Source organism: Coffea eugenioides, chromosome 6, assembly GCF_003713205.1.
Source record: "Coffea eugenioides isolate CCC68of chromosome 6, Ceug_1.0, whole genome shotgun sequence".
NCBI classification, from domain to species: domain Eukaryota; kingdom Viridiplantae; phylum Streptophyta; class Magnoliopsida; order Gentianales; family Rubiaceae; genus Coffea; species Coffea eugenioides.
The window spans coordinates 15,533,002-15,559,195 of record NC_040040.1 but is presented as its reverse complement, the minus strand read 5'-3'; the positions used below and the strand labels follow the sequence as shown (position 1 = coordinate 15,559,195).

General features: G+C 35.1%; 3 protein-coding genes and 1 pseudogene across 3 annotated transcripts; 3 read left to right on the top strand and 1 right to left on the bottom strand.

Annotated features, from left to right (window-relative positions):
- Positions 1–163: 163 nt before the first annotated feature.
- LOC113775341 (nudix hydrolase 23, chloroplastic) lies at positions 164–5,035 on the top strand. The gene is made up of 7 exons (XM_027320172.1): positions 164–635; positions 1,735–1,866; positions 3,094–3,170; positions 3,302–3,437; positions 3,547–3,687; positions 3,779–3,837; positions 4,650–5,035. Exons 1-7 carry the CDS (start codon positions 285–287, stop codon positions 4,708–4,710), a joined length of 957 nt encoding a protein of 318 aa, XP_027175973.1. The 5' UTR covers positions 164–284; the 3' UTR covers positions 4,711–5,035.
- Positions 5,036–5,985: 950 nt separating this feature from the next.
- LOC113773673 lies at positions 5,986–7,686 on the bottom strand (annotated as a pseudogene).
- Positions 7,687–12,250: 4,564 nt separating this feature from the next.
- Positions 12,251–14,756, top strand: LOC113776191 (probable 2-oxoglutarate-dependent dioxygenase AOP1). The gene is made up of 3 exons (XM_027321297.1): positions 12,251–12,636; positions 12,733–13,057; positions 14,420–14,756. The coding sequence occupies exons 1-3, from the start codon at positions 12,260–12,262 to the stop codon at positions 14,660–14,662; spliced, it is 945 nt and encodes a 314-aa protein (XP_027177098.1). The 5' UTR covers positions 12,251–12,259; the 3' UTR covers positions 14,663–14,756.
- Positions 14,757–15,826: 1,070 nt separating this feature from the next.
- Positions 15,827–20,183, top strand: LOC113775262 (probable plastid-lipid-associated protein 13, chloroplastic). Its single transcript, XM_027320062.1, has 7 exons — positions 15,827–16,199; positions 16,920–17,041; positions 17,134–17,217; positions 17,689–17,785; positions 18,524–18,740; positions 19,140–19,192; positions 19,652–20,183. The coding sequence occupies exons 1-7, from the start codon at positions 15,933–15,935 to the stop codon at positions 19,745–19,747; spliced, it is 936 nt and encodes a 311-aa protein (XP_027175863.1). The 5' UTR covers positions 15,827–15,932; the 3' UTR covers positions 19,748–20,183.
- Positions 20,184–26,194: the final 6,011 nt, after the last annotated feature.

Genomic DNA, 26,194 nt, shown 5'->3' with positions numbered 1-26,194 from the left:
CCAATTTGACAAATTTCCCATTTAAAAATATGTTTGCCGAAAAAAGTATCAAATTTTCTTTAAGAAATTGCTTCAAATGTGCTAATCTGATTTTTCTTTAAAATTTTTTTTCCAAACAAAGCCGGGCCACTTTTCACTTCTCATGTCTATCCAATCACTCCGGGTTTTTTCTTTAATTTTCTTGCTGAATTACCATTGTTAATATATATGCTAAATATAGTGCATAATGACTATCCCAAAAAGGGTCCTAGTCTAGTACAGTAATACGCTCCTACTAGCTAATAATGCTAAAAGCCGTACCGATTCTTGGTTCATGTTCTTCAGCTTCATCGTCTGGGTTGGTGGCTTCTCTCTCCCAGAGATTGAAATTGAAGAAGAAGAAGAAGGCAATCCTCCTCCATCCCAGTTGTGCTTGTGGGTTTTCTTTGATTTCAAGAACATCCATAGCCCCCAAAACAATCTCATTATCATCAAGAAAATCAACCTCCCCATTTCTTCTTCCAGCTCACAAGTACAATCAAAAGGGCTATTTCTGCAATTTCAGAGTTTCTGGGATGTCTCTTGCTCATAATGAATCACCGCCCGATGGCACTTCGTCATCATCACCATCATCAGTTACAATTCACTCTTCAACTGTGAGATTCCCCTTTGTCTTTTTCTCTTTTGTTTTTTTCTTTCTTGCATTTAATTTGCATTGCCGCGTTCTGGTTTTCTTGGATGTTTGACAACATCAATTTTACTGGATTTTGTGGAGTTTTCTTGGCTGTTTTGTCGGTTTGTGCATTGTTGAATGCGACATTTTCTTCAGATGATTGAAGTAGTTGCCACGTCTTTGTTTTGGGTGGACATTGTTTGATAATATGCAGGTCTTGTTATTTGAGGACCTTATCTTCAAATTGAATATTTTTTGCTTATTAGATTTTTGGGTTTAGTAAAATGTAGAGTGGGTATGTCTCTTATGGTGTTGTTATCTTGATACGTTTTATTTTTCACTACTTTGATTGTTCCACTTTTATGATATCTACCGAATAAGCCTTAATGTCGGTAATCATGATTCTCAATTAAGGACAAAAAGGCGTTCAAGTTACGAAAAACTGGTACTTTAGTTTGGGATTTTATACCTTCAGACTCTACCATGGTCACATCAATTAAATCTTTGTCTGCAACATTGACATTATCACAATTGTATTGATTTGTAATGAAGAGATAGCAGTTTCAATTTGGTGAGGTTCCATATTCATGGATCTCATCTGACATGGTCCTTAAGAGCAATCAATAACGATATCTCTAACAGGACATTTGCTGGAAATTAAAGAAAAGGAGATACATTAAGGAAACTAATCTGAATATTGGAGTCTATTGTCACTATTTGTTTCTCAGTTGATATCTTCTGTGGCAGTAAGTAGATCTGAAAAAGGGCTCTAAATTGGTGATGCAATAGGTATATCTATTTCCCCCCAGTTCAAAATCAGTGGGTAGAAAAGAGCAACCATTGGCATATGTCCTACATGCGGATATTGAACATGTGGTAGTGAAGCTAATAAAATGTAAATTTTAGAACTAATAAAATGTAGATTTTAGAACTAGCTACCTTCAGATTTGGTGCATATGACTGGAGGTTTATGGAACATATTTCATTGTCATGGTGAGAGTGCTACTTGTACTACTCTATTTTCCATCTTCCATCCTATCTTGAATGTTTGTTTGCGCAAATCTCAATATTGCCATGTGCAGGGCAGCACCCGCAAGATCAATTTCTGTCAATCATGTGGTGGCCCAACAAAACATGAGATACCAAATGGAGAGGAGAATATGAGGGCAGTTTGCACTGTTTGCGGAAAGATTGCATACGTGAACCCAAAAATGGTAAAACTTAACTACTTTTGAGTTTAAATAAATACTACAGGCAGAAGATTCTAGAGTTTCTTAACTTGATTTCAAGTTAGTTAACTAGGCTTCAGCATCTTTTATAACAACTGTGTTAGTTTACAAATATGTAATATAGAAATATTATCCTGGTAATTTTCTAAAGAGAGCAAGCTATGCAGGGAGTCAATACATAAGTACTTAGTTAAAGTACTTAAGGTGTACAAAGTGAGCTTAGTACCAAAGACTTAAAGTTCTGGTTTGATTAGGAGAATTTGAGTTGATTCGTTTTGATATATGTTAGTGACAGAATTTGAGTTGATTCGTTTTGATATATGGTAGTGGCAATTCCAGGGTACTTGTTTCTTGCTAGATTTCCTGCTCCCTTGCTCCATAAAGGAAAGGAAAAAAGGCTCAACCTTTTCATCGTTCAGTGTCTTTCCATTGTTGGAATTTGCATGCATTTGGCAATAGGACCAGATGCATAGAGAAAACAGAATCTAGTAGGATAAAGCATTAGGTTTTATTAAGTTGCATGTTCTGCTCAACCTGATAGTCCTGGCAAGAACTGCCAACTGTAAACTTTGGTGATGATTCATTAATGAAAATAGATCGTCTTCTAGTAGGAACTATTTCATGATTTTTTTGACCTAGCAAATGCAGAATTAAATCTTACATACTCTCTGGATGATAAGATCTAATCAGATGGACAGTTTTCTGATACCCAAAAAAAAAAATCTACGTGTTAATTCGCCATGGTTTGCCTTTGTTCCTCTTTCTTTTTGGTAATTTTTAGCAGGATCTCTTGAATGAATTGCTTCCAAATCCATGCCACATTTTAATTGAAAAGGAATTTTCTGCTTTCTTGGAAAACTAGTGTTGGTCTAGGACAAAATAAAATTGGAAAACTTGTTAAATATCTCTATTGGATACATTGAGAGAATGGTATTCTGTACTATTTGTGGGCTTGAATGATTCTTCTGACCAATCACAAGATAAGCAGTAGATGGTTCTAAATGTTGGAAATGAAAGAAATATGATGTTTACATTGATGTTAGCTGAGTCTTTTGATGTGTAGGACTATGCAATATGAACATTATTGTTCATGATCTATCCTGGTTTTCTAATTGACTGTTTAGACATAAAGCTAGAACTTTCTCCTAGGTTTTGGTTTTTTTTTTTGTTTTGGTTATTTTCATTGACTACTTTCTCACTGCTAAATGTTAGGTCGTAGGTTGTTTGATTGAGCATGAAGATAAGATACTGCTATGCAGGCGAAAGATCCAACCATCATATGGCCTTTGGTATTTACTTAGATCAGAGCTAGTTCATCATGAACTTTTTTGTATTAAAATAGTTCTTTAACTAATTGGTCTCACAAGTTTAATCGCTGAGTATTTTGATGTTAATTTGATTTTGGTTTTCTTTCCTATAGGACGCTTCCTGCTGGTTACATGGAGATGGGCGAATCTGCTGCTGATGGTGCAACTAGGGAAACATGGGAAGAGGCAAATGCAGAAGTGGATATTTTGTCCCCCTTTGCACAATTGGATATACCTCTTATAGGTCAGGTGAGAAAAAAATCTCTGTTAAAGCTGTATTTGTATGTACTTGCCACAGTAATTATAGCTGTATTTTTATCTACTTGTCAGAGTAATTATTGCCTCTTCTTTGAAACAGACATACATCATTTTTCTAGCTAAGTTGAGGAGGCCCCACTTTTCACCAGGTCAAGAATCATCAGAGTGCAGGCTCTTTGCACTAGATGATATTCCATTTGATTCCTTGGCATTTTCATCGATGTTGGTTACCTTAAAACTGGTATGATCTGGATCCAAAACTAAGAATTTCATTCTCCAAATACTTGTTTCAATCTGCAGTTGTCTCAATTTCTTACTTTTTGTTAATGTAGTACATTGAAGATCGACAGGTTGGAAAGCCCAAGTTTCACTATGGCATTATAAACAAAAGGTATTCTTCATTTTTCTTAATTTGCTTTCTTCATTTTCTGGTGTTTCTGCTGTCACTTTGTTGTAAGCTTGAGAAACAGAAAAAGATAGGACATCATCGCCATCCAACTCCTGGTACTATGAAAGTTCTTTGTATGTGGCTCCTGTATCTCATCTGTTTTGTCAAAGAAAAGCAAGAAGACAATCATCATCAACTGTTAAAAAGAGAAAACTTCTCGTTGCTTTGATTTGGTTTCTTATAAATTATCTAACCAGGAAACATCCCAAACCCAATCTTTAGCGTAAATCAACCAGCTCAGTTCCGCATTTGACAATGTCCACTGTCCTAGTGTGGTTGAGAAGTATGTAAAAGGCTGTTAGGTTCAATGGCATTTTAGAAGGGACCTCCAGGGGGGAGCTTATTTGTTGTTGTCATTCTATAATTGATAACTACCTTGTCTTCTTATTTGAGAGGGCATCAAAGCGATTGATTTCAGAATTCTGTTCTTCCTTCAGCAACTTAACTCGTGTTTGAGTGGTGATGGCAAGAGAGAGGCAAATTATTGTGCTCGCATAGAGAAAAAGGCTCACTTAACAGTGAAAATCCTGTGGATTTTTAGTGTTCTCTTTCTTTTGCTTTGTCTTCATGCCTTGTCTTGATTCCAGATAGTACAAAACCATGTTGTGAAGTTCATCTCAAGGCAGTTGCTAAGATGGTCTAGTAGTTGAATTGGTTAGCATTGTGGCTAATTCACTCCAACTGTTTTATCAGGTATATTTATTCAGATAACTCAAGAGCTTTAACATTCTTTCTCTCCTGTTGATTGTTGACAGGCCTGGGACCAGCCCTTCTGAAATTTATGCTTACACGCTTGATGATCACATGAAATCCTAATTGTGTGTAACTTTTGTTGATAAGTCTGCGCAGATCCAACTGAGATTCATTGCTGCAGCAACCACTGCTGTTGTACATATTTTGATGCGCCTCTGTTTTAACTTGTAAATGATGAGCAAGTAAAGCAGTATCCGAAAATTTCCTGTATTTTATGCAATTCAAAAGTAAAATCACTGTCATTTGATTCCCTCTAGTGCGGATGTATTCCTAGTCTCGGACAGCATGCTGAAGGGAACGTCCATTAGGAATATTAACTCAAAACAAGGTCCTTCCGCATTTTCTGCGGAGTTCTGGATTTACAAAATACAACTACTTCTGTTGCAAATGTCCTGTTTCCATCTTCTCCTACTCAGATAATCTTGTCATGCCTATGTGATTTTCTGCTAAGACCTTCATTCTTATGCCTTGATATAATCATATAGCAAAACTTTATTGACATAAAATCTGAAGGGCAGGATACCTATCCCTACTTGAGAGGCCAGAAAAAGGGTTATGTATATTCAAGTAAATGACGGGTGAAAAGGTGACGGTGCATTGAAGTAGGATCGAAACTGCCAGTTTGCAGTCCAAAGTCCGATGAGAATCAGAACTGCCCTTTATGTGACTACGCACTTAAGTTTGAGTTCATAATTTTTAGCAATGGTGTAGCTTGATAGTAGAAGGTTCTGCTGTCTACGAGGTTTCTTGGATCCGCAGGCTGTAAGTAGTATAAACAAATGCATCACAAATCTTGAAAAGCCATCTGAAAAGGTACTACCATTTCGAACAAGCTACAAAGTTGGTAGGAAAATATAGGGGCGTCTATGCTCAGTCAACTGCTTACTCGTAAACGTTTTATCAGGATCGAATAATTTATAGCTAACTGGTTGCAAACAAATAATCAAATCTTTCTTTCAAGTATCAGTGCTACGGTACTGATGTAGTACTTCATTTATCTCCCACTTGAGCAAATTTAACAATAAATTAAGAGTTCATAGTACGTAAACCCACGATTTGTTGTCACTGAGAAGTTGGTACCTGCAAGCTGCAGATACAGTAAAATTTCCTTTTGTTTTTAGGGTTAGATCGAAGGATGTAACTAAATTCAGGAAAGTCCAGTCTTGTGGTCTCAAAAAAAATTTACAATAGGACGCATGAGCTAAAGTTAATCTATTATGTCAAGAAAATTAAAAGCTCAACAAATGCAGAAATATATTATACTCTTAATCGATGAAATTTAAAGTTCAATATTCACGCAACACAATTCCCACATTCTACAAGCAATAGAACGGAGGATGTTATTTATCTTACATTATAACTCCTGCTGGCTAAAAGCAAATAGAAATAAAAACAAGAACAAGATGTGCATCTTTACAAGCTGCTTGGGTCACACTAGTCCAGGACAAATTGGATCCAAGTAGTTTCTGCTGCGTAATCTGATCAACAGTTTGGATCATCTCTTGTGTAAGATGATTCTTCCAATCCTCAACTGTTCCCTTTCTGAAGTATGCACTGTTTGGGATCTCGACAGAAGCAGAAAGCCGGTGCTTACCATTCTTGTTAACATCTACACTACTCAAGTTGTCAAAGCTACACATATCAGCGATCTTTTGAGGTACACCATGCTCCTCTTCCTCCGCGGAAAATGGTTTTCCCATGAACTCAGCCATTTTTCTGATGTGAAGCAAGATATCCTTCTTCAGACCTTCGTATTTCAGGAACAAGACTGCATCTGGCCTTTCAAGACTTGCTTTCCAGTACCCCAAAACATGATCCCAATACGGCCCCCCTCCAATACATATGGCAATAGGAAAAGCTCACAAAACTGCTGAAACGAGTCTTGGAGCGGGTGCTGTTGGATTAATGTTGCTTCGGAGTCATTGTTCATCCTCATCTTGTTTGAGAAGTGAGCATAAGAAGTAAGAGTAGCCTTCGGTTCCCTGCATATGTATATGATTTTCGAGCCCGATTTCTGTATGGATTCTGGCAGTGAAGTATAGGGCCAGTGTGTTGAGACGAGCGGGAGAAGGTTATGATCAAGGTCCCTGTTCTTCGGGTTTTCAGCAAGATCAACTTCCAGAAATGGCACGAGAAGATGGGGGAGCTTGCTTAGCAAAGGGTTGGATTTTTCGTGGGTGATGGTCCTTGTTTGAATGGCAAAACACAAGGCCTTTAGCCAGGTGGCTCCTGTTTTGGGAGCACTGCACAAGAAAATATCAGTTGTTTGAGCTTGGAAATTTTTGTTGAAGTGCAATGACTCCTTCTAACGGGGGTAAAGGATACCAAAATCCTTGGTACTGATACAAATATCCAGAGATGCCAGGCCAGTACTCTTTTGGAAGTTTGTTGCTGTGCCCATGTCCAAGGATTCTTTTGAATGAGAATGAGCAGCAGTTAAAGAAATGCTGCTCATTGCTAAGGGACTGGAGGACTCCGGAATTTAGGATGGGATGGGAGATAGATGAACACCGATTTAGTGTTTTTTGTGGGCTATGGCAAGTGATTATAACTAGGTATTTATATTGGAGGTTTGATGGTTGTTGGTGCAAAAGCAATAATATGGACCAATTAATGTGATTGATGGTTATACTAATAACGATATGATATTCTTGTAATAAAAAAAAATGATGTGATATTGGCTTATAGTAATAATTATACTTTTCTAACAAGCTGATAAAGGTTATTCTTGGCTGAATAGATAATTAATTATTGTATTTTTGTTGGTTGCAGTAACGTGTCATAACTTTTGCAATATTCTTTTACTGGACAAGGGGCACAAACGGTTGCAGCAGGTTGTGTGCATTTTGCACTGTGAGTAACATCGATTGCACACGGTGTAACTTTCTTTGCACACGACGTAACTTTAGAACGAATTTTTGTGGGTCTCACACTTGGCGTGAAAATCGAGTTACAAGACGTGATCTGAACCGCACAAAATTTTGAGGCCAAATCATGGCCGTCCACTGGCAGGAACTCTGACAACCGTTCCTGCCCCATTTCCTCTTTTATTTGTGTTGGACCAGTTTTTGTGGGCATCAATTTAGTGCTTTTGGTGGGCTATGGCAATTGATCATAACTAGGTATTATTTATATTGGAGGTTAGGTGGTTGTAGATGCAAAAGCAATAATAATATTATAGATAGTAGATCTATGGACCAAATAATGTGATAGTAGTTTTTTTTTTTTTTTGGGGTAGGGGAGGAGTAGGATTTAAGAAGAGGGAGGGTAATTTGATCCTAGAACCTTTATGTTGTGGAGCTCAACTAATGTCATAGTTAGTTGTATCTAAAGAAAATAATAATAATAATAATAATAATGATGTGATAGGGGTCTGTATTAATTAGTATTTTTTTCTACTAGGTTGATAAAGGTAATTCTTGGCTAAATAGATATTTAATTAGTTGTATTTTTGTTGGTTAATGTGTCATATCTTTTGCAATATTCTTTTATTGTATTGCTTGATTCTAATTCTCTGTTGCCTTAGTTATCAAATCTTTGTGACATATTTTTTTCCCAATTATAAAATATCATTTTCCACTAATTTCTTTTTTTTTTTTTTTTAAAACAAGGATTCTAGTGGTATACATTACAACATTATAATTTTGAAAGTTACATACATACTAAAACTTTCTCAATCCTTAATTTGTATGTTTGAGATTTTTTTTTTTAAAGATTTGTAATAATATCTATAAATCAAGGGATGGAAATAATAAAATATGGGGATAACGAGATATAGAATAACGATGGACATGAAAATGTTTTAGAAATTTATATGTCTAATCATATGTATAGAATAAAACGGGCATGGTCAGTAGATGAAGCCTCTACAACACAAACAACATTGATTGCAATTTAGCAAGTTTCAATATGCTAATCTTGGTATACAAATCCTGCATGATTTTTTGGCCAAATTAATCACATGAGAACCATCATACTAGATAATATATGTAAATGGATAAGATATTATTGAAATTAATATATTTACACATCAAGTTTTTACGTAGGCTGCTTGTTCGGCCTTATATTTTATATTATATTTTTATTAGTATTTACTAAGTAGGCTGTTCATTTATGCCCTCAATCAAAATATCAGATAATTCACTGGCTGTCCAAAAGATGATACTTAGAAACTTTATCGGCTAATGACTGACTAAATGATGCAACTGTCGTACTAAATATTTTCTCCAAACCAGGGAGGGATGGTCTAATGAGTGCCTTGTAGACATTAATACAATTGGAGCCCAGATGATTATTTTTCGTAAATGTGAAGTTGAATCAAAGAAATGACCAAGGGTTAAAAGAGTGTTTTTGTGCATACACCTGCACGGATCAAAGAAAATTCACCAAAGAGTAGCTGTACTTGATTCTGATTACGCGTACTAACTTTTGTTCATACGCCTGCACAGATCCAACTGAGATTCATCATTACGGCAACACTGCTGTTGTACAGATTTTGATGCTTTTCTGTTTTCACTTGTTAATGATGAGCAAATTAATAAAGCAGTATATGAAATCTACCCATGTTTTATGCAGTTCAAAGGTAAAATCACTACTGTCAAGTGTCAAGTAGTATGGTTCAAAGTCTTAGCCGAGACCGAGACTACTCGACTTAGTCGTTATCGGAACCAACCCCTCCGTTATGATATCGGGACGAGATAATTTCGAAATACTTGACTCGCTGAGAATTCAACCGAGTCACCGAGAACTTGGTCAAGAAGTCTCTAATACGGATAGTCTCGGCCAAGTCATCTCGAATCAATTCGCAAATTTACATTTTATAGATTTTTTTTTGCTAAGTTTTTTAATTTTTGTTTAGAATATTTTTGAATATTATTTATAATGTTTAAAATATTAAATGTTTTAAAATTTGCGTCCCGTCAAAACTGTGACCGACATGCCGAGATCGATGTGAAACAGTTCGGGCTGCGACCGTGACTTTAAACCATGCTGTCAACTAATATCCTCTGGTTCGGGTGTATTTCTAGTCTTGGAGAGTATGCTGAAGGTAACATTTACCAGGACTATCAACTCAAATCAAGATCCTTATTAATTTTTTGAAAGATCTTCCTCTTTTGCTGCAGAGTATACGATTCACAACTACTTGGGTTCGTACTCAGATGATGATGTGTTACATTTGTTAGTTTTGATGTTGCAAAGGGCAAATACCCCATTTGACGTCCAGAAAATGATTTTCCGGCTGATGTGGTCACTAGTGCTTCGCTGAGTGTACAGGAAGCACAAATGGCTTGTGAATTAATGAGGATATTGAACAAAATGAAGGGTAAAGAGGTGGAGCATTTGAGGTAGGATCAATATTGCCATTTTGCCGTCTAAATTTTGATCAGAATCATAACAGCCCTTTATTTTCCCTGCGACTACATGCTTAAAAGTTTCACAAACTAATCCAGTATTAGTAGCTTGATGGTGGAAGATTCCACGCATTCAAGATTCTGCTGTACAAGGGATTGAAACACAACAGTTTGAAAATATATATAGATTCTTGTCTCCTCAATAACGTCCTTTACTATACAAGATAAGGTATTGGTGATCGGGGATCTGATCATCAACGAAAAATATTAGATGCATGTGAAAGTGCAGATATGGATGAAGGATCCGACAAGATTGAATAGTAATATTGATCTTTCACCTGCTAATATTTTACAAATAAAAAAATTTATGATTGAGACATGAACCCAAAATCTTGATCCCAAAAGTACTCATGCTGTCACAAAATAGGGGTCCAGCACCATCTCAACACTATCCGTTCTCCAGCCGGCATATCAATTGTCAAGGCCTTGAATCGGTGTCTCCATAATGACAAGAACATCTCCTGCTACCACAGGGTTTTTTGAGGATAATTATACATCCATCACATGCATATCTTGAAAAGTAATGTGAAAGGGTTCTACCACCGTTCACACTAGGTGGCCTTAGGAAAATGTAGGGGGGATTTGGTACTCAGTCAACTACTGTTCATCACTTGTAAAATGTGTGATTGCGATTCAATATATTACTACAACTAAGCTGGTTCCAAACAAATAATTGAACCTTTCTTTCCTGTGCTAATCCCACTGTACTGATGTACGTAATTCACTTGTATATCCAAGTATCCAACCACAACTGGAAGTTCTAATACACGTTAACAAACAGAAAGATGCCAATTTCCAAGCAAGAAAATGTCAAATTGTAGAACAATTAGTTTCGAGGAACAATTTTTTTTCTTGTTTTAAAGCCTGCATTGAGTACAAAGTATACTATTTTGAAATAGTTTTCTGTTCATAAACTAATCATACATCAAAGTCTTAGCAACTAAAAATTGAACTTTTCCCCTGCCTAACAGATTAGGGTTCGAACTTGACTGTTAGGTTTGGGGATAGGGAGGGATTAGCGGAGAGGGGGAAGGTAAAAATAAAAAGTAAAATAAAATTAGAACTTTAGAAAAATTTTGGATTTATTCTTTGATCTCGACATGACTAAATGTAAGACATTTGTAGCAAATGTTAGTGTGTTTATTTGGATAATAAGTTATGTCTATTAAAAATTGCCAAATGACACCAATAGAAAAATTCAACTAGGAGACTAAATTGAAATTGTTGGACTAATAAGCAAATATTCATTGCATCAAATTATCCTGCAAATCGAAATAATCATGTACAACTCACAAAATGAAATAAAAATATCCAGAATATATCCCTCCACAAAGACAAGAGGACAACATCATGTGAACCAACTACGAACAGGGAATTTAATGCTCTAGAAAGTTAATACAAAAATAATTTACAAACGTTAATAGCTAGATATATATATATATATATAAGGGATTTTCATAAATATAAGTACCTATACACGTAATACAAGTACACATATGCATAGAAGAAATCGTCTACAGATAGTCCGACCCATGTGAACACATATGTTTATTTGACATGTATTAGAATAGTATATATTGGATTTGGATGGATACCAAGACTAATTAGGTCATTATACACAAAGAACAAATAAAATTTCCAAGTGCGTTTTGATCACTGTTATGTGCATATATGTGTAATTATTGGTCGTCAAACAATCATTTAAACCATAGAAAGAAAGAATGGAAAGTGATATGTGACACATAATTCTGTATATTGTCCGACAAAATTTTCAACCAAAACAAGTAAAACTTGAAACATACGAAACTATAAGATATATTGATATGATTAGATTTCTTAACAAAATGTATTAGAAATAGTATATAGTTTACAAGTTACATCAGTGTATTGGATATATTACATATTACTCGTACAAACTCTCAACAATTACAAATAGAAGTAGCACTTGTTGAAGTAAAACTTGACTATACATTTGTTTTCGCCTACCAATCACTCTCAAAGATTTCAATGTGAAAGGAATCATAATGATTCGTTTTAGGAGCGACTCTATGCTACCCCAATAATGGGGACTAAAAATTTAAAGCAATTGGTGCACGTTACATGGGGTTTGCCTCCTATAAATATGATGCTAGTTAACTCCTCCTATTCATTAGTATTATCTTATTTTAATTGATTGTTTGAGGAGAGTAAAATTTGCAGTTATGGGCTCACAATCACAAGCCAACCTCCCAATCGTATACTTCACCCGGGAAACTCTGAAGCCAGGCACGAGTTCTTGGCTGTCAACTTGCAAGAAAGTGCGAGATGCACTTGAGAAGCACAGCTGTTTCTTGGTTCAGTATGAAAGAATTCCTTCAGAGCTGATCAGTTCAATTTTCCTGCAATTAGGAGAGTTATTTGATCTTCCCACAGAGACCAAAGTCCAAAATATTACCACAACTGATGGTTTGTTCGGCTACTTTGGGCAACAGCCGACAAATCCTACTTATGAAGGCATGGGAATTGAAGATGTAAATAATCCAGAAGCAGTGCTCAAGTTCACAAATCTCATGTGGCCCTCAGGAAATGATAGTTTCTGGTATATTTGAATGTTTTGTTTCCTGATTAAACTTTTGGCAAATTTGGTTCTTTAAGTCCTGAGTTGAGTTGTGTTTTGTGGTACTTTGCTTATCAGTGAATTGATGGAGTCCTACAAAAACCACGTTTCAGACCTTGAAAAATTGGTGATGAGAACGATTTTTGAAAGCTTTGGTGTAGAGAAGTTGTACAGCTCTCATGATGAATCGTGCAATCGCATGCTTCGATTCAATAAACACAGGCCACCACAGATGAATGAGAATCTTGGTGGTGTTCCTGAACACACAGATCCAACTTTTGTGACAATAATTCAACGAAATCAATTTTCAAGTTTAGAGGTGAAGTCAAAGGAAGATGGAAGCTGGATTGCTGTTGATTTTCCTCCATCATCATTTCTTGTCATGGCTGGTGACTGCTTGGTGGTAGGTTCTCCTTTCCTTGTCTGTACCTTGTTACTAAATAAAGATTAAGAAATGCCCATCATTCACAAGGCTTTCTAGTTGACCTTCCTTTCTTTTTTTAGTTGGTTGGAGCTTGGGAGGCTTGGTAATTGGTTTCGATGGGGATCTTAAGTCCGCATCGCCATCGAAGGATGATAATTGATAACTCCCCATCCCCATTAATGTGCGCATATAATTGGAGTAGTTGTCAACTTCAGGAATATAAGCCATGCATGCTTTTTAAAATGGTAAATTGCGACACGCACCCCTCAAATATCATTAATTTTGCAGTTTGAACTTTAATTTAGCACTTTAGTATCTTATACCATTAATTTATGGCACATTATTCAAATTAGTTGAACATTAATTAAATTTTCTTGGTATATTTTTGTGAAAAAGAACTAATATGCATCTGTTTACTGAGTTATTCTTTATTGTTCAAGAGGTACTAACGTTCTATCATTCAAAATTCGCATTTTTTTATTGGTTTCAATCAATTTGAATAATGTGCTATAAATTAATAGTATCAAATAATTGAGTGTTAAAATTGATATGGCTTAAGGTGCAAAATGCAAATTGGTGATAGTTATAAGTGGAAATTCCAATTAATCCTTTCGAAAAAGCGAAACATTGCGCAACGGATCTTCTGTCCCACATCCTGTGCCACTCTCTGTCTCACTTTTTATTATATTGCTATTTCTCCTACATAAACATCATGTTTTAATTCTTTTTTGTTTCCTTAAGATTCAATAACTATTAATTAAGTAAAAAATAAATACAACAGCTGCAAAAAAGCAATATATAATAGAAAATTAAAAAATACAGCAGAAAATTCATAAAAAATCTCATTTTTTATGCATTTTGATTTTTTGAGTTTGCTAAATTTTGTGTATTACTCAATTAATAGTTATTGGATCTTAAAAAAATAAAAAAGAATTAAAATATGATATTTATGAAGGAGAAATAGTAATATAATAAAAAGTGAGACAGAGAGTGTCACAGGGTGTGGGACATAAGATCCATTGCGGAAACATTGTCTCTCTGTCTCTCCCTTTTTCTTTTCTTACTTGGCTTTCGTTATCCTTCCTAAACTTCGAAACCAAAAAACTACTTGCCAATTATTGAGGGCTCAAAAGTGCAAATTAGAATTAACCCTTTAGAAAACATAAAATACTAACTCGTTTTCTTTCCTATTCCCATTGCTTTTCTATTGTTATCCTTCCTAAACTTTGGTATGGTTCCATTGGGAATAAACTACGGCAAAAGAGCATCACATTGATTAGAGTACCATATTGATTTTCCAAGACTAGAAGCGTGAACATGTAAATATTCTTCTTGGCTTAGGCATGGAGCAATGGTAGGGTGCATTCAACTGTGCACCGCATCAGAATGAGGCCAGGGGAAACAAGATTCTCGACTGCACTATTCTCGTACCACAATGGGATGGTTCATGTTCCAGAAGAGCTAGTGGACGATGAGCATCCTTTGCAGTTCAAACCATTTGATCAGATGGGATTTTTTCGTTTTACTTTCGCTTACTACCCTCTGAGTGATGAGAGTAAAATTAAAGCTTATTGTGGTATTTAGGACTTCCTTTGTTTGCTTTACTTTTGGATGTGAACTTTTAGTGCATGCTCATGTTCAGTTTCCTCCGTGAATGAAGTGTTCCATTCCTTTCTAGGATCTTGAGTTTGTTCTCTTGCAAACTGATATTTCAAGCTTTCCTACATTCTGACCTTAACCTTCAAAATGACATATTGAAAACTGAAGATAATTCTTTTAGCCCTTATTTCCCAATCAATGTTTGATTGAAGACAAATTTGGTTGCGTAGGTCATCACAAAATCCAATATAGTGCCATATACCATGACAATCAACAGAAATTCCCTGATTACTAATGGTACGAACTCCAGCGAAAAAGGAGTCAAAATGAAGCCCAAGTATCCCAAAAGAAGAATAACTTTTCTTACACTATCCGTGTATATACCGACGAAATTGAATAAATATCATACCATCTGAATTTGATCTAAATATGGTAGGAGTAAATGTAGTACTAATTATCCACCAAAAGAAAATGCAAAGAATTTCATCTCATATGGTAGGAGTAAATATAGTACTAATTAAACACGTACATATCTTATTTTTACTACCTTGATCAAACTGTCAACGTTTCAACAATAATCAAGTAACTATGTAAATCTCTATTCAACTCTCAAAATTTTCCTTCTCCCCTTAATTTCCCTTGTAAGCATAAAATTTCTTTTCAGTAAATAACAATAATAATAATAACAAAATCCTCAACATGTATCAATCCCCCATCATTTCAAAAGTAGCTATGTTTCGAATTATTTTTTGTAAATATTATCATGTGAATGTTTGGATAGTAAATTATTTACACTAATTTATCAAAATGCAAGATAAACACATTTTTCAATCATCCTTTATATCATATACATCACATCAAAAATGTGTTAGAATATTTTCTTCATAGAATTATCCCAACTAAATCTCCTATCTAAATACAAGTATCCTGTCAAGTGTTAATGAGGGTTAGCTTGACCATAAAAGCGATGAGCAAAGCACGAGTTTAGCATGGTCTTAAACTGCGCTTTTTTCGTTGCAGTCAAGGAGGCACAGAGTTTCCATTTCATAACTGTAGCATCGAAGGACAGAAGCGGGATGCTGGTGACACGTGCTTAAACTTCCCACGCCTTTGAGGATTCTTACTTGTTTGAGGATTCTTGTCCAATTATCCGCGACTCTTCTCGTCCTGCCCAGTCCTCGCCTTCCAGCTGCGGCACTCAACTCTGCGACAGACGCACAAGCGCCTCCCATTACATCTTCTCTTTCTTTCCCCAATGGCTTTCCCTTTTTCAATTCAAAACCTCCCATTTTCTTCAGCTCTCCCTCGGCGCAGCACGACGGCGTACCCTTCTTCCCTTTTAACTCTGCCCAGTAACCGTAGTCTCCTGAAAATTCCAAGGAATGCGAAAAATCAAGAAAAATCCCTTGCTGGAGCCTTGACTTGCAAAGCAATGGTTCAGCAAACAGCTGTCCAAGGAGCTACTGCTGCTTATGCTAAAGAAATGGAGAGACTTTCCGCTAAAGAATCCCTTCTTCTTGCTGTAAATTCATATAATCTCCTTGTGTTATCTCTTGAAGTTTTTCTTCACTTTTGACCCACTAAAACTAGGAAATTTAGCTCTCTTGATCAGTTCGTGTTTGATATCACTATTCTTCTAGATGGGGTTTTCTGGGATTTCAGTTTTTGGTTGTTAGTTGCGATAATATTGTCCGATTTTTCAGCTCTGTTTTATTTCTATGCTTCTAATCTTGGTTGTTAAAATCCCAAAAAAGAAGCAAAGGAGATAAACAAAACTCTGCTTTAATATTTTCCTTTTTCACGAAATTTTTTAAATGTCTTGATTTTGAGGGAATATACTGTAATTGGTCCCTAAGAGAAGCCCCATTTTCGTCTAATTACCCCACTTAAATATGTAGATAAAGGATTATTACCCCACCTCCTCCTCCCCCACAAAAACAAACCCACCCCCAAAAAAAAGGGTAAAAAGTAAATAAGGACTTGCTGCCTTAGTATCTGAAGTTTATTGGTTAAAGCCTCATACTTTTCTGGGGAAGATGTGGGGTGCACCGAGTAACTGATGTTTGGTGTAAAGATGTGGATGTAGCTTGTGATATTGCCGGTGCAAGTTCCAAATTTTAGTGGGAAACCAACTGGATTGGCCTTTTTTCCCCGGCCTCTTTGGTCAAATGATTAATGTATAGATTTGATTTTCGGGTTTGATGTGATTAATCAAGAATAAAGATAGATTTTCTTATTTCAGTTCAAAGATGCAGGGGGGTTTGAAGCACTACTGACTGGAAATGTAACAGATATGCAGCGGATTGATGTGAATGAGAGGATAGTAAGTCTTGAGAGACTCAATTCGATTCCTCGACCAACAACGTAAGGTTTCAAGTCTAATGACAAGGCTGCTCAATCTTCAAATGCATAAGGTTTATCGACTTGGCACTTCATTGATATTTTCAGCTGTCCAGGTCTCCTTATCTTGAAGGTCAATGGAATTTCAAGTGGTTTGGAGATGGAAGTCCTGGCTTTTTTGCCGCTAAGTTGGTATTCCAGTAAGTGTTCTGTTATGGTGGTGATTATCTCTGTTCACTAGAGTGGTCTCTGCCTATGTTTGCCCCATGTAGGCACCACAGTGCTTGTCCTTTAGGAAAGTTATAGGAGTTTTAGAGCATCTCTCAGAAATCTTCACTTCATTATGGGCATAAGAAATGATCTTCGCTGCCTAAGAGAGCTCCGTGCTTGTTTGACATCCTGCCCTTTTTTTCTTTTTTGGGGTGGCTTGAGTTGTTGGTAAGGAATCCCGAATCCCTGAGACCTTCTTTATCTTGTTAGTTCGTTTTTAGCCAACTTCAATTTAGTCCTAATTCTGTTGGATATTAAAACTATTTGGGCTGCATTTCAATTATCTTAGAGAGAATGTTCTGAAATCTATGGCATACGTTTGGTAGGATATCTACTCAATCACTGTAAAAGTAGATGGACAAGCCAATATCACTGGCAGTAATGTGGTTTTGCATTCACAGGACATTTCCTTCAACGTTGGCTACTCTATCGAAACTTGATGTGCTGATCAAGGATGGATATGCCAATATCACTGCAAGTTTGAAGTTTGTTAACTCGGTAACATACTCTATGTGACTGCAACAAGCAAGTTCAGCTTCTATCTGTTAATTAAACATAAAATGAAATTGAAAACGAATTAAAATATATAAAATATAGAAGAAAAAGAGTACATAGATAGATGTATCAGGAGCATTCTGCATTCCTCAGGTGATGGATAACCCCACAGATTGCTTTCCTCCACTTTGATGCCTGCAATTTCAATTGGACTTTATCCATTTTGATTCATGAAAGTTGAGTCTTGAAACCTCAATAAAAGAGATGAATGTGCAAATGCCAGTGTAAAATTACTCCCGTACTTCTTGCTACTGAGCTATAGCTGATTGGCAATGTGAAGGCTATAAATGTGTATCATGCATAGTTGGACAGCCCTTTCTATATCTGGTAAACCCTCCTTTTCAAGAGAGTGATTATTCATTCTCAAGTTTAAAGCACTTTGAATCATCCTGACAACACCATATGGAATTATGATCTGATGCACATAATAATCTATGAGTTTGGGTAAACTTGCTGATTTTAGCTGCCCAAACTAATTAGAGGAAAGGATTCCAGATATACCAGGACGTTTTATTTTATATTATTTTATCACTATTGCTTTTTTGGACCCAAGTAAGCAGACCTAGGTTGTTATCTATTTGGACTTATTAGCAACTCATATATGTGTCACTTCTCTGTTGATATTGTCTTCTGATCATAATTTAACAATATTGTGGTCAAATTTCCATGAGTGAAATGCAGATAGATAGCAACTTCATTCTTTCAACCAGATTATCAGTTGAGGGACCACTTAGAATGAAAGAGGAATATGTTGAAGGAGTATTTGAGTCTCCAAAGCTCAATGAAGAAACCATCCCTGAGCAGCTTAAAGGTGCTTTCAGTCAGGCAGTTAGCACAGTGGAGCAACTTCCTGGTCCCATCAGGGATGCTGTTGCCAGTGGACTGAAAGTCCCTCTTGGTGAGGATTTTGAATGTTCATTTTGAACTTGGACTTGATATAATCCTTTACCCTTCCTATGATATTGTTGTGCATTTGACTTGTATGCGAAAGAAGTGTCCACAGATTCCTGTTTCACCAGGTTCTGTCATTTTAGTGTCATCATGATTACCCCGTCCCAAAGATCCTCTGCCACCTCACTCCACCCTCCTTAAAAAAGATAAAGAAATTAAAAAAAAAAACTTAAAAGGAGAATAAGAGCAAGAGTAGTGTATTTGCCAGAAATCCAGATGCAATGGAAATCAAAATAGGGGAAAGCGTAGGTGTTCATCTGTATAAGGGCTATCATAGCTGAAATGCTGCTCAATTTTTTCATTTTAGTTCTGATATGTTATTTGACATTTATTCTTACTATGTCAGGCGGGAGGATTCAGAGACTATTTATGATTTCCTATCTTGATGATGAAATACTGGTTAGTGTACATGAACCATTTTTTGTAGCTTGCAATCTTCAAATCTCTCTTACAGAATTTATCAGTCTATTCATATCCATTACTTGTATGTAACATGTCTGATATCTTCTTTCGCTCCTAGTCATTTTGTAATTCTTAAAACATAGTTTGTATGTTAGCCAACACTTGGAATGTAGTAGTCTGTCTTCACAAAATCACATGTACTTCTTGCAAGAGCTTTAAGATCTTCTTTTACAGCGGAAATGAGGACACTCTTCCTTTTGCTTTGCTAAGGTTTCAGACTTATTTGTTCGCAAAACCATGTAGAATGGGCCGATGGGCGTGGAATTCTACCATATTCCAAGACCTGATGATCAAATTATGATTGCAATTAGGCATTTTGCTGTCTAAACATTTGTCTCTTTACAACCCATTTAACTAATCCTAGACTAATATTTTGTCCGCTGGTGTTCTTGGCAGATAATAAGGGGTATCGGTGGAGTTCCTGAAGTCCTTACAAGATTAGATCCTGCCCCAGCAACCAAGGAAGATCAGATAACAGACTATGAGAGTTGAAAGAGCCGCAGCTTGCTCTGAGGGTGAAAGCTCGGTAGTTCAACTTACCTCGGAAATCCAGCATATATTTTGGCAATATATTACTCCCAATGGGAAACATCAACCAAAAACAAAAAGGAATTGCACTATAGAGTACATCATTCACGGAGAGAGGAAGGAGGGGCAGTGATAAATTGAGCAGTCGAAAGAACTGGTTCATTGGTGCGGCTAGATGTTTTGATGTCAGTAACTAAGTGGTAAAACGTTTGAACTTGAAGACACTGGGGCAATAGCACTCATTGCCGTTGTTATTACTTGTACTGCTCAGGGTAAAGTAATCTTTGCCTTGTAAGGGACAAATGGCAAATAGGTTTGAATTAATCTATTTCATTAATTACATTATGTTGGCAAGTTGTTGCACTTCTATCAGACACTAATGGTGCCAAAACTTTTAAAAGCTGAAAGATTGTTCCCAAACAGGGGGAAGATTTCTTTCATGAATTCCTGCAGCAAACAAGGCAACAAACAAACTGTCCCAAAGGCTACTACTTCTGACTTTGCTGCTGCTTGAAAAGTACCATTTTTTTTTTGAAGCACTGAGAACTTGAGAAGTACCATGTCGATATTTGTTGTGGGATTAATTTCAAAACCTCCCTTGAGATTTCCAACAATTACAGAGAATTCTTTTCAAGTTTCAAAAATTATACTTACCTCCCTTGCTTGTAAGGTTTATGTAACAATATAGACCCGATAGTTTATTATTTTTCACAAATATCCTAAAATACCCTTCTTCAGAGAACAAAACAAAACAAAATAAGGTTTTAATATTTAATTTCTTGTACGTGTTATGCTCATTAAAACAAACAAAGTTCAGTGACTCCAAATCATCTCAAAATTCATTACTTGCTAATTTTTACCTTGTACAACTCACTACCACCGCTACCAATACTAAACTGAGAAATGCCTCCATGTCCCTAAGAACATAATTCATTATTGCTCTAGCACTCTTAGAAATAGAGACAAAATTCTACCTTTTTAGTAAAATCACAATCAATAGGTAAATAAAAGAGAGAACCAATGAGTAATTGCTAGACTTTTTTGCTTAACAAACATAATAGTTATTTCTTTATGTTCCAACTCTCAATTTTATTTTTTTCCCTATATCATTGCCACTTTTTTCATCTTCCCCTAGTTTGACAATAAAATTCACAATCTGCACCTTCTTAATTTGGTAACTTCAATTGGTTAACATTTGTAAAGAGTAAAACTATTGGAAAAAGAAAAAAGAAAGGGTCTAAAATTTTTATAGTAAAAAAGAGATAGGAAGACAAAAAATACAGATAAATTTTGGAGTTGGTAAAAAATTGATAGTGGTATGGTTGGTAACAACAGAGCACAATATTAGTGAGAGGGAGAAGGGGTTATAGGAGAAAAAGAGAAGAATATGAAAGAGGGATGGAAGGAGGGAGGAAGAGATGGAAATTAGAAAATTGATGGAAATTGTTTTTTGATATTAGGAAATGACTAGTATAATAATAAGAAGTATTTTTCGGCTTTAAATGTCCCTTTATGAATTAACTATTAATTGGAGGACATTTTAGTCATTTGATTATACCAAGAGAGGTCTATGTAATTATTGAAACCTCAAGAGAGCCGAGTGAAATTGTTAAAAACCTCAAGGGAGGTTTCTGAAATTATCCCATTTGTTGTTGCATCAAACATTGACTTCTAGATGACTGGCTTGGGCTTAAAGCACATTTCTAGGTGAAATTAATGAAATTCAGCCGATTGAAATCTTGTAGACTTGGAACTACCTCCTACGGAAAAGAAATCAAGGAATCTGAGGCAAAAGCTAATTCTCGGTCTCGTTCCACCGTTATCCTGGCTACTGTTTTACGTAGAAGTGGACTGCTGTATAGTCGGATTCTTGTAATGATTATTTTGGGTGAATGGAGCTTGACTGACAATTTCTTGCTCATGTATTCCAGCAATAAAGAGTAATAGTATGGCAAAGAGACCAAATATACTCAGAATATTACTTCCTATCTGTAATATATGACGAATAACGTATGAACCTAGCCAAACATACAGTCTGTAGGGCTGAAATGTCCTCCACTGTAACAAGCAAGTGCAAGTGTATGCCTATCCTCGAGAATGAACAAGAAAAAAGGCAACTAGTTTTTAAATATTTTTCTTGAAATGATGAATATATGGGGTCTTTTTTTTTTATTTTCGCTAAATCAAATAACTTGGATTCCGGATTTTGATGCGCAACAGATCTTCTGTCCCACATCCTGTGTCATTCTTTGTCCCATTTTTTATTATATTGCTATTTTTTCTACATAAATGCCATGTTTTAGTTCTTTTTTTGTTTTCTTAAGATCCAATAACTATTAATTAAATAAAAAATAAATACAACAGTTTAAAAAAAGAAATATATAATAGAAAATTAAAAAATGCAGCAGAAAATTCATAAAAATCTCATTTTTTATGCATTTTGATTTTTTGAGTTTATTAAATTTTGTATATTACTTAGTTAATAGTTATTGGATCTTAAGGAAACAAAAAAAGAACTAAAACATGGTGTTTATGTAGGAGAAATAGCAATATAATAAAAAATGGGACAGAGAGAGTGTGGGGCAGAAGATCCGTTGCGATTTTGATGTAATCTTGTCTTCAGCTTTTGCAGAGGGCTGGAGGCTTCAAATTGAATGATCAGGACGTATAAAGAACAGTGGTATGAAGAATTAGCACCTTCATTATGAAAATTCAGAATCATAAGTCAACCTATTACTATCAGTTTTGTCATGTCATTACTCGTTTATCATCATATGGATACAGCATCTTTGGCTTCGTCATTATTTGCTTATACAATTTCTTTTCTAAGTAACTTTGTGTTCTCTTCATCTTTGCATCGATTAGGAAGAAAATGTTGTACTGTACGGTTTGAATTGCTATTTTTAGAAGTTTTTGTAAACAAGAAAATGTATTATAGTGATTTGATATATATGAAAAAAAATTAATGAAAAAATATGTTCATGAAAAATATAAATTTTTTTTTTTGCGGAATACCACAATTCAAACAAGGATACAAGTCTCATCGTACATTCTAATGCCTTATAAACCATATAGACCCTAAATCAATGAATATTGGCATATCGGTCATAACATTGAAATGTGTAGAATAGTCTTTTTTTTTTTTGGAAAGATTACAAAGATTCTCCCATGGTAAGAGTAATACAATCAACAAACAAGCGCACAAATAGTAAAAGAATAAACTCACATATAGGGAAATAGGACTTCAAGACCTCTAACTCATAATGTCTTAACCTCCTTGACCATTAATAAGGGTAAAAAACAAAAAAGCCCCCTGTGATAAACCTAATACACAGAAAAGCCCCCCATGGTTTCAAAATATACAACACGACCCCTCATGCTTTGAACTAAATTGTAAAGGTGACGGAATCCGTTAAACTTAACGGAAATGGTCAAAATGACCAAAATACCCTGATATAATTCAACAAAAAAACAGCTCAAAAAATCATTTATTTTATTTTCTAAGTAGAGAGAATTGAGAGTTAAGGGGTAGAATAGGTATATTTGATAAAAATTAGGTATAAAATTTTTTTTTTAGGTTCCAATATGTTATTTCCGTTAAGTTTAATGGATTCCGTCACCTTTACAATTTAGTTCAAAGCATGAGGGGTCGTGTTGTATATTTTGAAACCATGGGGGGCTTTTCTGTGTATTAGGTTTATCACAGGGGGCTTTTTTGTTTTTAACCCCATTAATAATGATATCTTTGAGTGTGTTTGTATGGTAGATTATTCGGGATAATTTTTTGAAAAAATATTTTTTTATGTGATATAATAAGGTGACTGAAAAATATGTTAATGATGCAAGTAAATAAATTTTGACAAATTATTGACTATCCAATTCTTCATTGCAAATGACTCGGCTTGATCCTTCCAAGGCCACATAATACGCTTAATTAACTAATGGACCGAAACTGTTCTGATTATCATAATAAGAGCTTAATTAATTGTGTCACATCCTACAAATTTTGTATTATAATCAGGTGTGTCAAGAACAAATCACAAAAATCTCAACTTTAATCAATTACCTTCATTCGTGTTTGTAACATTAATTATGCACAAATTTTCACACCTAAGGAAAGGTATGAATAGTTCAATGTGCGTGCAAAAGATAAATGATTTCCAATTACGCCAGCAGTGGATGAAAGGAGAAATTAAGAGTCCTGTGACATTGGAAACCCGTCATGAAGACTTGCAAGTCTACTCAATTTTAGCCTAATTAAATTCGTGAAAACGCCGCCTCAAATTGGAAACAAATATTAATACACTACACAATAGACGTGGGCTTTAAGTTGTATACCAAAATACCACTAGTCAAATATTTTCTTTGGTTAAAAAAAGGAGCACGAGCTTTAGACTTTGGTTCCCATGATCACAAGGGGTTAAAAAAAAGAACAAGAAGAAGAAGAAAGGATTTACTTCCTTTATTCAAGTTGATTGCATGTTTCAATAACTATAAATATATAGATATATAGTCGTCAACTCTAATCAATAATAAGTGATAAGCATGACAAATGACAAAGTATGTTGAATAAATTTCGAATAAATTTCCCTATAAGTCTAGGCTTAATTCAGCCAACAATTTTTAATATATGTTATAATTAAAAAAAAAGGAAAAAATTAAGTAAATCTTCGGTTCCTATGACCTTGTTCTCGGTTGCTTTAGATTTTACAAAATCTATTTATGAAGATTGATTATGGAGAATAATCAAAATCAGCAACAACCACTACTCTTTAGATAATTATAGATTTTAATTTTTTATCATATTAAAAAATATATAATTAGAATACAAAAACAGTTGAGAACATCACAAAAACTAATTATCTAAAGTGAAAATCCATAATCAGTTAAAATAATCAGACGAAAATAAGCCCTATGTGGTCACGAACTTTTTGAATTGGATTTGAGGGGATGGATGAGAAGGAAATTCTTCTTTGTTTGCTACTTTTTAATTCGTTTGCCCAAATAAATTGCGCAGACGTGACTAAGCAACAACCAAAATACGAATTAATAAAGCCTAAAACAGTATGTCAAAATGAGCTATGATTCATGAGAGACATAGAGTCATCATCTTCACCATTATAAAAATGAAGTCAATCGTGAATGTAACGTGGAAGCAGGCCGGTTAAGGATATTCTGTGCCATTTCTGTGTTTTTCTTACTCTTTTTTCTTTTTTTAAACATTTTCGTTAGGTCCATGCATCTACTTCTTGATCAGTTTTAGTTAACTACCGAATCAATTTACTTAAAACGGTGGATATATCGCATCACATTTGGTATTGGAAGAAAATACACGTAAACTATACACAATAACTAGACAAAGTTGCATTTGCCCTTGAAAAATAGTAAACAAAAAGTTATTCTTCTTTGGACATAATTTGTACGTAGAAGGGTCTTTGAAGAACTTTTAATGGGTGTTGAAATTGCAATGGGCAAATTTTGCCAAGAACATGATCCAGAATTAAAAATAACCTAATTTGGAATCCTCAGCTTGTAGAACATGAGCCTCAACTTGTTGTAAATAATATCAAAACATTTTCTTTGTAAACAAAGTTGGGTTATACAAAGTTGTACAAAATTAAAACTCAACTTGGGTTATACAAAGTTGTACAAAATAACCCAATTTGGAATCCTTAACTTGTAGAACATGAGCCTCAACTTGTAGTAAATTGAGTAGACCCCTATACAAAGTTGTTGTACATATATATATATCCCTTAATTGCATTTGACACGTAACGTTGTATGATTTGTCAAATACTATATTTTTGTATCATTGCTGCTAATGTTTCAGTACATGTAGCATGTTGTTCAATTGGTATCATTCTTCTTTTTAGCTTCTTTTTCCCTGAATTCTTCTTCTGGCGAGTAATTCGGATTGGATAAACACATGACATCGAGGTCAACTTGTTAAAATCATAATATATGATGAATCTTGCAAGAAATGAAAAACATTAATTATTCAAATGCAAGGTCTTGGTTGAGTCCAATTTGGTCTGCCGAACTGTAATCTGATCAAGGAAACGAAAGACGTAAAGGTAATTAATGGCTCTAGAGACTGTCGCTGTAAGGGATTATTTAGCATTTTGTTTGTGTTTTTGAGAGAGACATAGAGATGAAAATCAAGGCCAAGAGTTGGTAAGAAAAAAAAAAAAAAGACAAAACCTTGGATTGCAACATCCATAGCAAAACAACAAAATGTTTAGCACGTTCCTAAAGATAAAGAACCAAACAAAAACAAGCCACTGGAAACTTCTCGGGACAAAGAAACACTAACAGTAATGAGAATGAGTTGAATCATTCACAAACATCCAAATATTGAACTCCATTTTTATTTTGCTTCCAGTGCTTAGTTGGGGGAGCAAATTACATTAT

What these genes read in the sequence shown, in the direction of transcription:
- LOC113776191 (XM_027321297.1), top strand. Translation starts at nt 12,260, where the DNA reads ATGGGCTCACAATCACAAGCCAACCTCCCAATCGTATACTTCACCCGG. An exon ending in TCAGGAAATGATAGTTTCTG is followed by an intron (nt 12,637 to 12,732) that starts GTATATTTGAAT and finishes TTTGCTTATCAG; the next exon opens with TGAATTGATGGAGTCCTACA. An exon ending in TGGCTGGTGACTGCTTGGTG is followed by an intron (nt 13,058 to 14,419) that starts GTAGGTTCTCCT and finishes TTCTTGGCTTAG; the next exon opens with GCATGGAGCAATGGTAGGGT.
- LOC113775262 (XM_027320062.1), top strand. Translation starts at nt 15,933, where the DNA reads ATGGCTTTCCCTTTTTCAATTCAAAACCTCCCATTTTCTTCAGCTCTC. An exon ending in AAGAATCCCTTCTTCTTGCT is followed by an intron (nt 16,200 to 16,919) that starts GTAAATTCATAT and finishes TTCTTATTTCAG; the next exon opens with TTCAAAGATGCAGGGGGGTT. An exon ending in TCGATTCCTCGACCAACAAC is followed by an intron (nt 17,042 to 17,133) that starts GTAAGGTTTCAA and finishes TCAGCTGTCCAG; the next exon opens with GTCTCCTTATCTTGAAGGTC.
- LOC113775341 (XM_027320172.1), top strand. Translation starts at nt 285, where the DNA reads ATGCTAAAAGCCGTACCGATTCTTGGTTCATGTTCTTCAGCTTCATCG. An exon ending in TGTTGGTTACCTTAAAACTG is followed by an intron (nt 3,688 to 3,778) that starts GTATGATCTGGA and finishes TTGTTAATGTAG; the next exon opens with TACATTGAAGATCGACAGGT. An exon ending in TATGGCATTATAAACAAAAG is followed by an intron (nt 3,838 to 4,649) that starts GTATTCTTCATT and finishes GATTGTTGACAG; the next exon opens with GCCTGGGACCAGCCCTTCTG.